General features: G+C 40.7%; 1 protein-coding gene across 1 annotated transcript in view; it reads left to right on the forward strand.

The window, feature by feature from the left end:
• LOC139658930 (metabotropic glutamate receptor 8-like) overlaps positions 1–17,418 on the forward strand; it is a gene marked incomplete at its 5' end in the record, with an annotated part of 87,740 nt that overhangs the window by 17,382 nt on the left and 52,940 nt on the right. Inside the window, one exon of the mRNA XM_071537117.1 lies at positions 10,788–10,991. Coding sequence (XP_071393218.1) covers positions 10,788–10,991 — 204 coding nt within the window. The remainder of the gene's footprint in view (positions 1–10,787; positions 10,992–17,418) is intronic.

A 17,418-nucleotide genomic window follows, 5' to 3' on the forward strand; every position in this document is an offset into this window, starting at 1 on the left:
ATTAATTTCTGCCTTGGCAGATTAGCCCTGTAGCTAGCTCAGAGCCAGACAAGAGGAGTTATAACAAGAGGACCGTGTGTCTGTGTGTTTGTGTGTGTGTGTGTGTGTGTGTGTGTGTGTGTGTGTGTGTGTGTGTGTACATGGGTGTGTGTCTGTGTGGGTGGGTGGGGTCACTCTTTTTCTTGCTTTGTTTTATGATACATGCTTTTAACAATGATTAAAGAAAAATAGGCGTACATGTGTGTGTATGACTAAGACAATGATTTATAAGTGTCCGTTTATGTGTCTGTGAATAAACACTGTGATGAGTGTGTGTGTGTGCGTGTGTATATACGGTGTTAAATGTGTGCATTAAAAGTATGAGTGTGTGTATGTGTGTATGTGGGCTGCATTTCCACATCCTGTCATCTCCCTGACGTGTTTCAGACGTGTTTGATAAATGAGAGAAAAGCTAATTAGCCAACCTTTATGCAAATCTATTCATCACCATCTGAATTAGCTCTGCTTTATGTTGAGGATTATAAATACATTTCCTCACTTAATTATTCCCAAATTTATCTCATCTGCATCTTTCAACAACAGAAAAAAATAATTTGCCCACCGAAGAACAGAGAAAGAAAAGGAACGGGAAAAAGAAATCCTCTGTTTGTTCTGTTGCGGGGGAAGGGAGCGGAGAGGGCTGGAATTGAATTTGTGTTCCTAATTGATGTTTAATTGAGGAGCTTGTCCAAATCATTAGTCCGTCTGTCATCCGTGGTGCTATCAATCACTCTGTGTGTGTAAAAGCTGGCATATTGGTCCCCGATGCCATCCATCAAGGCACTTAGCTAGTCAGCATGCTTGCATTAGCCTCACCTCACTACGCCTCTGTATTGGTTTTGTGTTCGTATCAGACATGCCGCTCGGTCCACTAGCGCTTCAGCATTAGCCCCGCCCCACTGCATGCTGGGTTTTTACTGGTCTCAGTGGCATCAATCACAGTGTTTAGCCTGAGATGCAGCACAAGACTTTTAAACCTCTAACTAACTTCTTTTGAGCAGTATCAGCCTGTTACCGGGGCGATGGGGAGGGGATTGAAGACACAGCATTTAGTCATGAAAAACGAGGTGATTTTAAACCTCTCCGAATCAGAATGGAAGATTTGTGTTTAACATGTCGGGATGGGACGATATGCTTATGTCACGATACGATTCAATATGTGATATGGGGTTCACGATTCTATACAACCATGATACGATGTAATAAATAAAAGTTCAATCATACCAAAGTATGACTGTGCAGAATTATGTTTATTTCTGAGCCGCAAATCCTTCTAGTGATGACATAGGCTTGCTAGAATGTAAACACCAATTTAAAAATGTCATTACAAAGAGCAAATAAAGTAATTTGGATGGAGAGTTTGTGAAACTGTGATGGTCAAGCCGTCTCATTTGTGACTTGTGTTACTACAGCAGAATAAAGTGGAACTAATATTGCGATTCATTTATCTATTCATTTTTGTATTGCGATATATAGAATTTTCGATATATCGTCCCACCCCTAGACGGGATTGAAGACACAGCATTTAGTAATGAAAAACAAGGTGATTTTAAACCTCTCTGGATCAGAATCAAAGCATGTATGAAAGATTTGTGTGTGACCACAAGAGAAATTCAACTTGATAACTGTTTTTTTTGCTTTGATTTTGCTGTTGAGTGACAGGACATAAGAGCAAAATATATCTGCGGTGACTGAAGCCTGGAGGTTGGAGATGCATATTACATTATCCAACATTTACTACAGTTGCCGCAGTCCTTTGAATGCTCACCGTCTGACACTTACAAAGAAAAATACAAGTTTTTTTCACTATAGCTCAGGGTTTCATGTCTCAGTTTCCTCTTCAAGTCTCCAGCTGGTCATAGTGAGGTGGATTTAAGCTCTTCACCTCTGCTCCTAAGGTTATATTTGGAAGGCTGTTATCGCCGGTAATCCTGAGGTTCTTAGCAGCGTGAGTCATAGTATCACCACACTCTTAAACACTGCATTCATGCTGAAGTGCCTGGTGAGTCGATTTAGTCGGTGTTTTCATGTAGTCTGGTAGATATTTCAAGAGTTCTGTTTCAAAACGCAATGTCAGTTTTGGATAAAGTTACAGTTATTACCACTACCACCACACTTCATCTTAAAATATCTCTTAAATATAGGGTGCCTACTCTGTAAAAGTGTCATGTTTCTCAAATGATGGGTAACTCATTTTGAAATAAAACTTTTCATAATAAAACATTTTCAAACTTAGTCTTTGCCATGCCTGTGGCCTTTATTAAACAGAACCAAAATCAGTAATGCATTTGTACAGATCTAGAAACAGATCACAGCGCCTGGGCCACATGCCTACGCTACAAGAACAAATAATCAACCGCAAAATACGAAAAAATGTCTCGGAGGCAAATATGGAGATGATTGTGTCCTCGCGCAGTTTTGGTTTGCAGATCTTTTTCGAGACATGAAAGATACTTTTCATCTGCACTTCTGCCTCACAGACCTTTTCAAGTCATATTTTTCGCTGCGAGTCCTCCCTCCCTTACCAACCAGCCAACCAACCAAGCTGCCTGTGGTCTCCATCGTCGTTAGAGGCGAGCAGAAAGACTGAATTTAATTTAGCAGCTGCTGGCTGGCAAATGGAATGGAGTGCAATGTGTGTAAGACAGACAGGGCGCATATTAGGACACAAGCAGCCTGTCCATCTATCTCTGTCCTTCTCTGTCTCCCTTTATCTGTGTGTGTTTGTGTGTGTGTGTGTGAGAGAGAGAGAGAGAGAGAGAGGGAGAGAGAGAGAGAGAGAAGAGGAAGAAAAACAGACAAAGTTGCACTATACTGAATATATTATATTCAAGTATACAAGAGGCAGTGAAGGATGTCTCTTTTTGTATCACTCGACTTGCACACGTACACACACACACACACACACACACACACACACACACATGCACACACACACACACACACACACACACACACATACATACATACATTCAGTGTTCAAATATGAATAGGTTTGTGGCTGTTTCAGTGATGTGAGTACTTGTTACTAATTGCAAACAATGGATGGACAGTAAAAGCGGTATTGTAGCCTACTTTACATACTGTACACACATCTTCACACACACACATACACACACACATGCCTACACAGATAAAAACACACACACACACACACACACACACACACACACACACAGATTATAGAAACACACACAGGCTTTTGCTCCAACACTTTGCTCCGGTTACAACTCCTGATGCAATGTCAGGAAACAGACACTCCAGTGTTTTCCCAGTTAGCGCTATTCATAACAGCAGCAGTCGTTTAACTGTGTCAAGGTGGGATTGCATTTTCTTGCGATATGCTGATTAATGATGCATCATGTCTTTACACATCTCATAGGAACAGCAAAGATAAGCTCATTATGTCATGACACGCTGATCTGATACACACGCATGCACACGTGCTTGTTCAGATACACGTGCACATACACAAAAAATACAATAAAGGTATGTAATAAGGTCACAAATCTGGCTACAAATGGTGACTGTAATCAGTTACATTCACTGCAGAAAGCATGGTACAGAGATTGCAGATACTTAAGAAATAGGTGATCATTTGTTGGATTGGGAAACTCGACATGTTTGGGCAGACAAAGGTGGTCAGATAGTGAGATTGTTTAGTTTTTCACCATCACGAAATAATGGTTGAAACTAGTTTTATATGATGATGCTAGCCCAGTAGTAATTGAAATGAGTCAGACTGCATTATAAGTTCAAGATAAATTCTTGTCCAATTTCTGATTCTGATTACATTTGGAAAGCAATCTTCTCCATCCATCCAAATGTTCACATTGCATAATGATATCTGACATTTCAGTCAGCCATGTTTCTCCATCAGGAACTTGTCATATTACAGGGGAAAAGTTCAGAATTTGAAGAATTTCATTTCTAGTAGTCAGGATATCTGCACACCTTCAGAGTCTTCTTAGCAGGTGCAAAGGGAAAAGAGCAGGACTAAACAGGAAGGAGAGGCTCCATGCATTCTGCCTTGCAACACACAGCACTTTATTGCTGAGCTTCCAGCCTCGAAGAATTTCATTTCAAATTGAGATATCCATCAAATGAAAAATGAATACTTCCATGCCAGAATGACTGCTGGCATGGAAGTACAACTCATTATGGATTGTTATTGAAGTTATTAGATATTTGCTGTCCATTGCTCACAAAATAGTCACACTCAAGATTATGTGAGTTTTTTTTTATTACTATTTTAAACAGTGAACATCCAGTGACAAGTTCTGGAATGAAACTGATGCTTTGTCTTCATTCAGCAAACAGCAGCTTGTTGCCTTCATTAACATGACATTGTTGGCTAATTAAAGCACCGATACAGAGACATTTTACCAACATTGTAACAAGATCTTGATGAGGGCAAATCACTAACTAAATTTCAAAATGCCAGTAGAACAGCAGTTCACTGGATTGAACCTTTAGTGCTTTGATGCTTTTTATAACCTGCATACCATGGTACATGGTATGCAGGTTATAAACATTATGTTCTCAGTCTGTCTGTATGTCTGTCTGTCTGTAGACACATTATTGTGAACACATTACCTCAATAACAATAAATGATAGAAACTCCACATCACACCACAATTACCCCTTTAGATCTGATACATTTTTTGAGCACCTTGCTGCATACATTTACATATTAATGGAAAGGAAAAACTGGAAAAACTGATCTCTCTTGAAACAGCTATAACTCCTTAATGCCTTACGATACAGAGCTCATATTAATACTGCCCACGTGTTATGTGAAGACATGCATGTTGACAGAAATATTTGCTAATTGATGCATTATTTAGCTTAATTAATGACCTCATTAGCATAACTGGTTATGTTGTGTCATGGTGATTATGGTGGGACGTGAGGCAGCTCAAGCACCTCTTGTTTTTCAATGAGACTGTCTTCAGTGCTAGGGGCAGATGAAAATGCAGACACTGTTCCAAGGTACTGTAGTAAGACGTACCAGCAGCCTCCTGGCTTGTGTGGGGAAATTGATCTGTGTGTGCGGACTAGTTCTGAATATCAACTATTTTCTAAAACAGTGCTGTGTAATAAATAAACAAACAGACACAGTCAGTAGATAAATTCTGCTGCTATGAAACTGTCATGCTGGTGTTATGAATGTATATTTTTCATTTTGCTGTATTGTATTCCTTTGATACAGTCTGAGAGCAATATGTTGTATTGTTATTGGAATAGTGTTAGAAAAGATTGCAGCCCTTAACTATAGACTGTGTTGTCGCAATGTCTTGTGATGGACTGGGAACAATGATGTAGATTATATATAATAAGCCCGTAGTGTGATTCTGTGTGTGTGTGTGTGTGTGTGTGTGTGTGTGTGTGTGTGTGTGTTGTGTTTAAGCTAGTGGCAGAGTATATGATACAGTTAAAGCCAGGAATGTGCATATACATGAGCATATGTGCTTGGGTCTGTGTATGTGTTTTTGTTTATGTGTGTGTGTGTTTGTGTGTGTGTGTGTGTGTGTGTGTCCCAGGTCCCAGTAGGAGGTTAGTCAGCATCGTCTCCAGGCCTGTGGCCCAACCAAGCAGCTAATCAGTCTGTTAGGCTGATAATGGAGCTGATTGGAACTCATCTCCTGTCAATCCCCTGATAACAGAGCACTCCGCTGGCACACACACACACACACCCACACACACACACACCCACACACACACACAGGCACATGCAAACACACTTGGAACACACCAAAATTGGAGAGGTATATTCAGCTTCTCCTTCTGTCACAGTGTCTGCATTTATATTTGTCTCTCCAATCACAGAGTAGAGCCCAGGGTTTACAGACTGAGGCTTTGACTGATATTATTGTTTATCAAGTGGTAGGACTCTGCTGGGCCAATGGGCTTGTCTGTCTTGTCTCTGTCAGAGAGAACGAGAGAGAGAGAGAAAGAGAGAGAGAGAGAGAGAGGTTTGTGGTTGTGCATATAGGTACAATAAGTCTTTCTCCATGGTCAACTCTAATTCAGCCGCACAGACTGACATTACTGCCTCTCTCTCCGTCAGACGCGACATAGGAGATGTATCTTGTTGTTAGTGCAGCTAATAACAAGCACAGAGTGTCAGAGAAAAACAGACACACACACACACACACACACACACACACACACACACACAGTTACACACACACACACACACACACACACACACACACACACACACACACACACTACCTTTCTCATTCCTGCAGGGTGCAGCAGAAGCCCTGCAAGGTGGGATGACCTATTCAAAACAATACTTCTCTCTCTCTCTCTCTCTGTCTCTCTCTCTCTCTCTCTCTCTCTACACATAGGGCTGTGATCCAAAAGGCCGCTATTGAACAATGTACAGTATATATGGCCTGCTTCACGCAACACACTGAGACAGAGGGTCAAAAGTATTTTCATTTGTTTCCTAGCACCAGAAATGTCCCTATGTTGTTAAAGCAACGAGGCAATACCGGGTACTTGTAGCTCATCAGAGTTGGCCAACAGGTCGCCATGGTGTATCATTGCATTTAGTCTTTTGTGTTATTAGAAAAAACAGCTGCTTTACTGCACTCAGGACAGTAATCTTTATTTATCCAGGGATGGTTGACTGAGCAAGTGTACTCCTTTTAAGCAACGACCTGCTCAACATTCACACTGTACTGTACAGTTCTACACATTCACACCTGAGACCTGCCCAGTACCACAGACTTGTGCTGCTGGCCACTGAGCAGTTTCTCATCCACTTCCCCTGCCCACAGGCCAGTGTTTCACACATGCTTTGATTCTGATTCAGAAAGATTTACTATAGTTTTGTTTTTCATCTTTAAAAGTTATGTCTTCAATTCCCCCATCGCCATGGTAACAGGCCAATACTGGTCCTACAATGCTATTGAGTCCTAAAAGTTAGTTAGATGTTTAAAAGTCTTGTCCTGTGTCTTCAGGTCAATTTGCCAACAGGCTAAACACTGTGATTGATGCCACTGAGACCAGTAAAACCCAGCATGCAGTGGGGCGGGGCTAATGCTGAAACGCTAGTGGACTGAGCGGCGTGTCTGATACGAACACAAAACCAATACAAAAGCACAGTGAGGTGAGGCTAATGCAAGCATGCTGACTAGCTAAGTGCCTTGATGGAGGCAATTGGGAGCCAATTTGCTGCACTTTTTTTCTAACCTCTGAGCAACCGCCACCCAGTACGATGAATGTTGATCCAGCATTAAACAACAAAGTTTTGGACTCATAAGGATAACAGACACTCGGACGTGTTCCAGCACTTTAATCCATGTGGAGCACCAATTAAAATGGTACAGATGTACTATTTAAGCTATGGGCTGAAATGTCTGTGCTAATTGAATTCTGCTCATCACGGATTAAAGTATTCAAATGTATTTGCCTGCCTGTTATCCTTACAAGTGTGAAACCCTTTTATCTAGTATGAAATAAGTTTTGCTGTTTTTTTTTGTTTTTGAGTGAAAGCAGCAGTAACCACTATTTAACCCTCAACAGCAATTATATGTAACTGTCCATACTAACTTGTGTGTAACTGTCACACCTTATCTCTGTAGGTTTCTTTAGTTGTTGCTGGAAAAGTAATATCAATCCACCAATACAGGTTAGATCTGTGATGCATCTAAGGACACTGTTTGATTTTCATCTTTATTTAAGGAATAAAGGGTTAAGGTAAGAGTTGAGATTTGATCAGACTTTGGGCTTGGACAGAAAGTACCAACCTGTACAACAGTAGCTAATAAGCTGTAACTAAGTGGCACAAAAGTACCAGTATGAATGGTGATTTTCAGTTGCCGCATTCCTATTTACTCTCAGTGTAGAAAATATTAGGAACTCCTTCCTACAGTTGAGCTGCACCCCATTGTGCGCAATCCATCTCTCAGTTGTCAAGACGACTGAAAACCCTCTTTAAGCCGTTTCCTCACTTTCATCACCATCTCCACTTCATGACTGAAGTGGATTTAATAAGTACAATCAATATGGAAGGACATCTTTCACATGGATTCACCTGCTCAGCCTATTTCATGGAAAGAGCAGGGTCACCCTAATGGTTTGTGTAATGTGTAAATGAACTGTTATCCAGTCAGAGGTATTTCACAATGGCTTTGAACGTGACTCAGCCAAACAGAACAGAGTACCATAACTTTTCATTTTATAAAACACTTGGATTCTTGCGTTTGCCTCAAGTGGCTCTGCCAGCAGTCCGATGGCCTCTGGTCTGCTTTCTTACCAGGACTCTCTCTCTACTAATAAGACAGCAATAAGAATCGGGCCCTGTTTGTTGTCTCATCAGACCATGTCACCCCGCCTCCCTCCGCCTCCCAACTAACACTCAACTCTACCCTCACTGGCCACACAACCCTTGTAAAGCTTCCCTCCTCTGCCAGAACAGTGGTGTCTGAATGGCCATAACACACTTATGGACACACATGCAAGCACATACAGACACTCATGTAGGTCTACATTTGCACACAAACATGAACACACTTGTACTTACACACAGACACACACACACACACAAATATGCACACACGCACGCAGACACACGCAAGCACATACACACTCCACACACATACAAAGCACCCGGCAGGCTGCTATAACTGTGGAGTGGATTTCATTCTCAGGACCCCATTAATTCCTTATGGATGCTCATATTGATTGAAGGGCCTCTGGTCTTGTTAATTCAACTCCAGCCCAGACGGGTTTTGATTCAGTTTGTGTTGCCTGAAGGTTGCTGCTACTTGTAAAAAATGGGTGAATAAAGCCAAGGGAGAGGCGGCGGGGAGGGGAGCTGGAGATAGAGAGAAGGAAGGCAAGAGTGAGTGAATGAGAGAAAGAGGGATATTGGGGAGATGGTAGTCAGTGAAAGAAATTATGGTTAAAGAGAGGGAAGGAGATGGAGAGAGAGGGAAGAGAATTAAAGAATAGATAGGGAATTCAAGCGATGTTGGGAATTCCTATGCAGTTCCACTCTCCTAACATTGATGAAAAACAGAAAAAAGGGCATCATAATCAATTACTGATTTCCATGTTCATGCATCAAGGAGCTTTTGCTTTCACGTCGTTCTTTTTCATTTGCTAATTATGCTGATGAGCGGTTACATAAACCCTCTTATTAAATTGCAGTTGGGAGGTTGTTTGTGTGTGTTTGTGCTTGTGTGTGTCTGTGTGTGTATACAAGTTTATACGTGTGTTCATTTGTGTATGCGCACGGACGTGTTGAGTGTGTTTTATCGCAATGGAGTGAACTTATTAAAACTGAATTCCACTCATGATCCATTGCCTCCATCTTTCAGTAGCCAGATAGTGGAGCACTTGTGTCCGCTGACCTGAAATAGTCAGTTTGACATTAAAGATGTTAAAACGTTAGAGGTATTAAAACGTTAAACCATGCGCAAATTAACATAATCACAACTTACTTTGCAGTAATAAATCAACCAAGCTGAGACAAAACAAAGTATTACTCAAAACACAAGACAGAAAGCACATCGTATTGCATGATAAAAACCCTTTTGTAAAGTACAAATATTAGACAGTATATAAACAGTACCAGCAAAAAGTACCAATGGTAATATGGTATCCTGATTGTACCAAGTGGCCCTGAACACACAGCCATGGGACACGGGTCAGAATGAGGACAAGGCATGTTTCGTCTTCTCTGAGCACTTCCTTAGCTTCCCCCATACAAGGAAATGCCATTATCAGTGGTTTCAGAAGATGTAAAGAAGGAACATGTTGTCCCTTCTTCTGTAGCTTTGCTGCAAAGGCGAGAATGGAAGGAGGGAGTCATTTGTCATCGTCAGACTGAGTGCCCTGCTACCTGTCTGTCTGTTTTGCGCAAGTTCTCTTTCTTTTTTATCTCTCTCTTCTCCTCTCTCTCCAACCCTCCAAGCTGTTCTTGCTTCATCCTCGCTTGTCCCTTTCTTTCTTTCTTTCTTTCTTTCTTTCTTTCTTTCTTTCTTTCTTTCTTTCTTATCTTCACATCTTCCTCCTCTAAACACTGTCTTCACTCTCCCCCGTTGGTCTCTGCTGGTCTCTGGTCCTCTCTCTTTTATTTTCCTTTTTTTCCACAAATGTCTCTTTTATTCTTTATTTATTAGATTATCTTTGCATTTGTTGCTTTGCTTATTTGCTCTTTTGTTGCTTCCCTATCTCTCCTTCCTCTCTCATAGATGTTGTTTCATTCTGACTCTTACTTGTTACTTTCTTTCTTTATTTCTTTTTTCATAGATGTTATTCCCACAGCAGTCATTTTGAACTCACAGTATGTCACACTCAGGGTGAGAAACTGTGCCCAGAAGATTGGAAAATATATAAAACTATCATTACTTCAACACATAAGTGAGGACTTCAGATATAGTAGCATGAAATTAGCTAGCAATCTCTGGAACTACAGCTATGACTGTTGAATCTAGCAGCAATGTTAGCTAGCTTACTAGCTACTTAACGACTAGCTACCTACCTGGGCTAGATTTTGTTAGCTAGCTACAGGGGGTCAAATATATTTACTTAAAATGTGAACCTACAGTATTCTTCAGATCCAATTTGTTTCTAATGCATTTTTCAGTGGGGAATCTTCTGGGTAGATTTTCCTACCCTGAGTGTGATATAAGTTCAAAATGGCCACCGTGGGAATGGTCTTTCCCTTGCTTTCTTTCCCCTCTAACCACTTTCTCCTCTTTCTCTACTGCGTTTTCCTCTCTCAGGTTTAGAAAAAGTTGGCCGTGATTCCAGCTACGAACAAGAGGGGAAGGTTCAGTTTGTGATGGATGCGGTGTACGCCATGGCCCACGCCCTGCACCGCATGCACCGGGAGCTCTGCTATGGCTACCCAGGCCTCTGCCCGCGCATGGCCAGCAACATCGACGGCAAAGAGCTGCTCAGCCACATCCGAGCCGTTAACTTCAACGGTGAGTTGTACGGGGGAACTATTCACTTTGCCATGAAACTGTGGAATCATGACCAGAATGCCATTTTTGAGGAAAAAAATCCTGACCTGAGGTTCATCGTTAATTGAGTTGTGTTAATTGATTCCATTCTGTAAATGTAATCATGTTGTCAACCAAGGATTGAAGTTGCCTGCTATCCTTTAAAAAGAAGTAGAATTTGTTTTAATGTTGTGCTGTCAATCATTTGAATTATGTATCACTTTTTTCAAATGCTGGATATCTCATTTTGGAATGGAGCTCTTCATATGTAGATGCATTCACATGCTGATAGATGTACATTAACATTTCTAAACATACATGCAGAAAGATGGATGCATGCAAACATAAATTATACACATACAGTGCACACTCACAGCCACACAGCCACACAAACACCTCATAACATCTTACAATGCAGAATTCACTCTGACAACCCTCCATTCTTCCTCTATCCATTTTTTCCCCATCATTTCATCCCATCTTTCATGTTTTCTCTTCTCTCCAGCGTCTTCCAGTTCCAACCTCAAGTCATTGACATCAGTCGTCCCAGACAGTGCGTAGGGTTTAAAGAAATCAAAGCTCTGCCATTTTACTGAAGGGTGGAAAAAACACAACAAGATTTTAAGATTCTGTACAAGTTAATTTGTCCGCCATAGCTGAATTATGTAGAGCACGACACTAACACTGTCAGGGATAGGGGTTTGATTTCCGCTGGGGCCACCCATTCTAAAAATATGTGCACCCACGGTATTGTACTTTGGATCAAAACATTCACCAAATGGCATATATTATTTTAGATAAGTTATTCCAGTCAGAGATCAGGGCATAAATTCTACTTCATGGTGATTTTTACAAGTTTAGGTTTTTTTCCTGCAGCACCACTTTTCAGTAAAATACATTTTGAGTAATTTAGACCTTAAAGAAATCTACAAGAAATCCTGTAGTGTTTATCCACCCTGTTTGGCTAATTATGCATATACTTTAACAATGCTAAGCGCTGCTCTTCTTATAATTTGTCTATTAAATCCTAATCATAAAAGTATTTACCTGGTGATTTAGATATGAATTATGCATACCGTCACTGTTGGAAAAGTAAAAAGTTAAGCTTGTTACTTTTCCCAAACATAATATCTGCTGATATTTTGCTTATTGCAAAAAGCAATTTTTTTCCAAAGCTTGTTTTGAGACCCCCAAAACACTTTGAACCCGTTTTCATTAACTCTGTATCTTTCTCATTTTCTTTTCCATATGTCTCTCTCTCCATGACTTCTTCTACCCGCTGAAAATTTCAAGTGGGTGAAAACCATGTATTCATTTCCTTCTAAATAATATCAGACACCTCATTTGAATATTCTCTTATTAATCCGTTTTTTTTTTTTCCTGATAGGCCTCTACCTGCTTTTCTGTCTGCCTATTCATTTCCTGTGTTTCTCTATCAAGTATTGTGTGGAATGCATAATGCCTGATGAGCTAAAGACTGAGAAAGAGAGAGATACAGAAAAGGCTGTTTTATTGTGAGGATTAGAGAAATGTTTGTCTGATTTAGTATCAGAGGTAAGATTGGACGGGCATTCAGCTGAATATGAGTGTGTATGTGTGTGGGAGTGTATGTGCATGTGTGTGTGTTTGCTGTTTCCTCAATTATCTGTCTATCATCACTGTGAATGTCAAAAACCAATTCAGTCGGGCACTGATTACTCTTTCATACCGCTAGGTGTTTGAATGAGTGTGTCTTTCTGCGTTAATGCATGTGTTTGCTGGCCTAGCGCTTAGAGAGAGTGGTTAGAGAGATCGTCCTGTAACTGAAAGGTCACAGGTTTGGTCCCTCGATGAATCACTGAGCCCCTACTGTACCTTCTTTTCACTTATTGCAAGTTGCTGTGACATTTGCTGGGGGCACCAGATCCGCCGCAACGATCACTTGTGCTATTTCGGGAGAGCGGCACCTTTGCAGAAACCTAGCTGGGATGATAGAGGAAATATATGGGTGAGAGCGGGCATGTTGTTGAGGTTATCAAGTGGGCACTCTCCATCAGAGATGTTTCATTGAGTTAAGCCCACGACCCCTGCAGACGACTCAACAGTAAGTGACGGATAAGAGGATCAGCTGAATGCCTAAACTGTAATGTAATGCGTACGTGGGTGTGTGTGACTTTGCCGGTGTCTGTCTGCTTCATGTGTCCTCAGATTGTAGATTTCTTTAGATGTAGAATCTACTCATCAGAGGAAGGAAAGTATTGACATAACTAAGCTCTAAAGAGGTCTAATGGTCCACTCCCTACACACACACACACACACACACACACACACACACACACACACACACACACACACACCACCTCTCCCCAGTATTGCTCTTTTCTTTATTGAGAAGGTAGGAAGGCTAGGAGGGACACAGAGGAGCCGAGACACGGGGGAGAAGGTTCTGACAAGTTTTGAAATCACAATGATGAATCCCTCCTGGGTCTTTTTCCATAGAGCTTTATCTGATTCCCTTTCATTTTTGGAAAAGTTGGGAGAAAGTTGTGGCTTTGGGGTGTGTGTGTGTGTGTTTTTTTTGGTGCACAATATGATGACATGCTTTGAATTCATGTTCTTCCAACTTCCACAAAACAGACCCCCCCCCCCCCCCCCCCCCCCGAAAAAAACAAAAACAAAAAACAACAAACAAACAAAATTAGTTTTGTTTATTTAGTGATCTCATTTATTTGTGCAGCGATAAAACACAGAAGTGAAGTGATAAAACAATGATAAAACACAGAAAGAAAAGAAAGCAAATAGAATAGCGTGCAGCTGGGAAAACAAAAAAACAAATCAAGATGACAGGCAAAGACATAAGGAAATTGCATAACAGAATGTAGATTACAGCAAAACACAATAAGGAGAAAAACAGTATGACAACAACATGTATAAAGGACCTGTGTGGGCTGGAAAAAATTCAACTGCAGAAAATGAAATCCATGCCTCATATGTTTAGTACCTTATTTTCATCTCTGGTGAACTTCGATATGATGTTGTACAGTAAATTGTAAACAGTAATCCATGTGACTGCACAAATTTAGACTGTTTCAGTAAATAGCTAGTTGGCTCATTATCAGAATTGTGCTTTATTGGGCAAGTATGCAACACATACACTTCCTCACCAATATACTGTAGCTCTTTTTAGCCCCATTGATTACAATTCAGATGTAAAGGTAAAGGTATTTCATTATATATCACATGATCTTTCTGTTTTTGACCACGGCTAATCTCCCAGCTGATTGTAGTTTAGAAATCTTCGAAAGAGGACATTTTCTGTTGCTTTGTCTTTAAATGTTTAAAAGTCCAGGCTGTATTTGTTAGAGGGCTGAAAAAGACCGATGGGGTTTGCTGGTTGTTTGTTTGTTGTAGTCGCTGTTATCTGGGTTGTTTACATCGACAGGGGCCTGCTAGACGTAAGGCTTTTAAGCCGGCTACTTTGTGTGTGTTTGTATATATGTGTGTGTGCGTTAGTAGTTTTCCAATTAAAAGTAGTTTCGTTATCGATCTGTTTAGGGTTGACATGATGTTGATAACAGTAAAGGAGAAAAGAGAGTGTGTGTGTGTGCATGTGTGTGTGAGAGAATGTTAAAGTTGTTGAAGCATGGACTCTCTTTCTCTCTCCTCCCATTGGATCCATAGCAATTCACCTTTCAAGCGGCTGCATGAGGGGAACAAGAGAGGGGGGGGGGGGGGTAATTTCAAGTTGTTAGGGCTGTGATTGTTCTCCTCTTGGATCTATACCAAGCCACCTTAACTTAGAAAGCCTAACCTAAAAGGAGAGAATGACAGGGAAAGAGACAGAGAGAGACGGAGAAAAGAAAGAAGTGGAGACAGAGAATGAGACAGAGAATTAGGGAATGTTCTCCTCTTGTATCCATCCCAGTCCACTTGAACTCAGAGGGCTTAACAAGGTGGATAACCCCGAGCCTTCCTCCTCTTGATGTAGCATGGTTGATCCCCCTTGATAGAGCTGCTGCCTTGCTGTAAACTCCCTGAGTTCAAATACCTTCCATTCATCATTGCTGAAGTGTTTTTGAGCAAGACACTCAAACCCGACCCGTCCTGTCCTGTTCTGTTCCTCCAGCCTCGTCCCCTGGAGATTTGTGGGAGCTGTGCAGTAGGAATGGTACACATCTGCAGTAGTTTCATTTTTCATCAGGCAAATATACATGCACAGTGTTTCCTTGACATTCATTTGGCCCTCTACAGCTGGAAAACTACTGAAAACTAAATGTACTGAAAATTCATCATCCGGTCTTGTTGTTCAGCCCGCGCTCCCCTAAAAATAAAATCGCAATTACAAAGAGTTTCATTCCAAAATGAGATATCCACCATTTGAACATGCTGACACCTACAAAATGATAGCTGGTATTAAAGTTAAAATCCACTTAAGTATTAAAGTCCATTACATAGGAGTCATCTTAAGAACTTTACTTACAAAACACGTTTGAGGATAGACTCACTTTTTGAAATATTGATTGATGAAATTTAGAAAGCATTTTTTTTTTTTCAAAAATAAATATATAGCGTTTTGGAATTAAACCCTTCAATTACAGAGACAGCTGTCCCTATTAACCCTGATATTGTTATATCATGATGTATATGTCCACATAAGAGCCATTCTTAAACTTCAACACCCATTGGAACAAATCCTGGAATGGGACCAAGAGCAAATCTGAATCTCAGAATGAAAATTAGACTAAACCCCACATATACAAATACACACACACACACACACACACACACACACACACACAGATGGTGGTGCATTGCAGAGCCACTGAGAGGAACAATAAGGAAACAGAGCCTGGAGCAGTAATGACATGCAATGCTGTCTATCCTTTATTTGTGAGTAGGTTTATTGGCTTATAAACACACACACAGGTTCCTATACACATAAAAACGCATGCAGAGATACACAGAAAAGTGGGGGTAAATATACCATACACATGTGCGCACACACACACACACACATACATACACACACACACATACATACACACACACCAAGCAAATCACTTCATCTGTTTCCACTGTGTGTGTTTTCTATGTGTTCGCATTTGTGTTTGAAGGTGATGAGATCCAGCGGTGAGTATCTCATTTGTGTGTGTGTGTGCGTGTGTGTGTGTGTGAGTGTGTATGTTTGTGTGTGTGTGTGTGTGTGTGTGTGTGTGTGCGTGTGTGTGAATTTGTGGGTATGACTTTCAGGGACACACACCAGACTTAAGACCAATTGATTGGGGACGGCTTGTGCAGTTGGGGACAAAAGCTGTGTCCCCAATTGGTAAAAAGCTGATTTTTGGGTCAGTGGTTTAGGTTAGGGTTAGGTTAAGGTTAGGGTAAGGGTTAGGATTAGGCAAGTAGTGGTTATGGTTATGGTTAGGGTAAGTCTCCAGGAATTGAATGTAAGTCTATGTAAATACCCCAGAAGTGACATAAGTAAGACTGTGTGTCCTAACGTGTTCATTTGCCCAGTCTTTGTCTAGAATGCTTACACAATGTAAGTCAACTCAATAGAATATATTAGATACCTGCTGACCCAACACACACACACACACACACACACACACACACACACACACACACACACACACACACACACACACACACACACAGCCCACATGTTATGGTCGTCCACACAGAATAACTTGGCCTATTCACATTCTCCTGCTTTGTTAGTTGAAAGCACACCCTGGAATGGCTTTTCAAATGAAGACCTTGTTAATGTTTCTCACTCCCACGCTGTTTCCCTCACACTGTTTTTTTTTTCTATTTCTCTCATTTTCCTGATATCTCTTTCACATTATCCCTCCTCCACCTGTGTCCCCACCTGGCTCCTCCCCCTTCTGCCTCCGCATCTCTCTCTATCATCTATCATCTCCTATTCTCTCTCTCTCTCTCTATTTCTCTTTCAAAAGACTGTCAATCTTTCTCTTGTTCTCTCTCTCTACCGTTCCCTCCTACTCCTTCAAGGCATTGACTCATCAACAGCACAACTCAATTTTCTTCTCATATTAGTTCCATTTTATTTTCTGTTTATTTATGTTTTAACAAGATTGTCACATCTAGATTAACATCTTTGAAAAGATTATATTTTGTGTGACTCCTGACCAAAAAAAAGTCTCCATGTTGGTCTTGTCTGATGAAAACAATGAAAACAAAAATTTGTGGTGTTCTTCAGTCTAAATTGAAACTTTACTTGGTCTTTTATGTGCTGAATAATTTGCATAACTGCCAGATGCATTAAATCCGTTTGAAACACATTGGATAACATCAAAAAATTAATTCATGCCAATATGAAAACAAGTCTGTTTTGTTGCAAAACTTCCTTTCTGTATTGACAGCAATGCATAAAAGGTTGCACAATGAAGGGAGATACCACTGAATT

The sequence above is a fragment of the Centroberyx affinis genome, unplaced genomic scaffold (assembly GCF_046629955.1).
Source record: "Centroberyx affinis isolate AG114_WGS23_722 - 3 ecotype Tasmania unplaced genomic scaffold, CSIRO-AGI_Caff_v1 ptg002984l_1, whole genome shotgun sequence".
Classification (NCBI taxonomy): Eukaryota; Metazoa; Chordata; class Actinopteri; order Beryciformes; family Berycidae; genus Centroberyx; species Centroberyx affinis.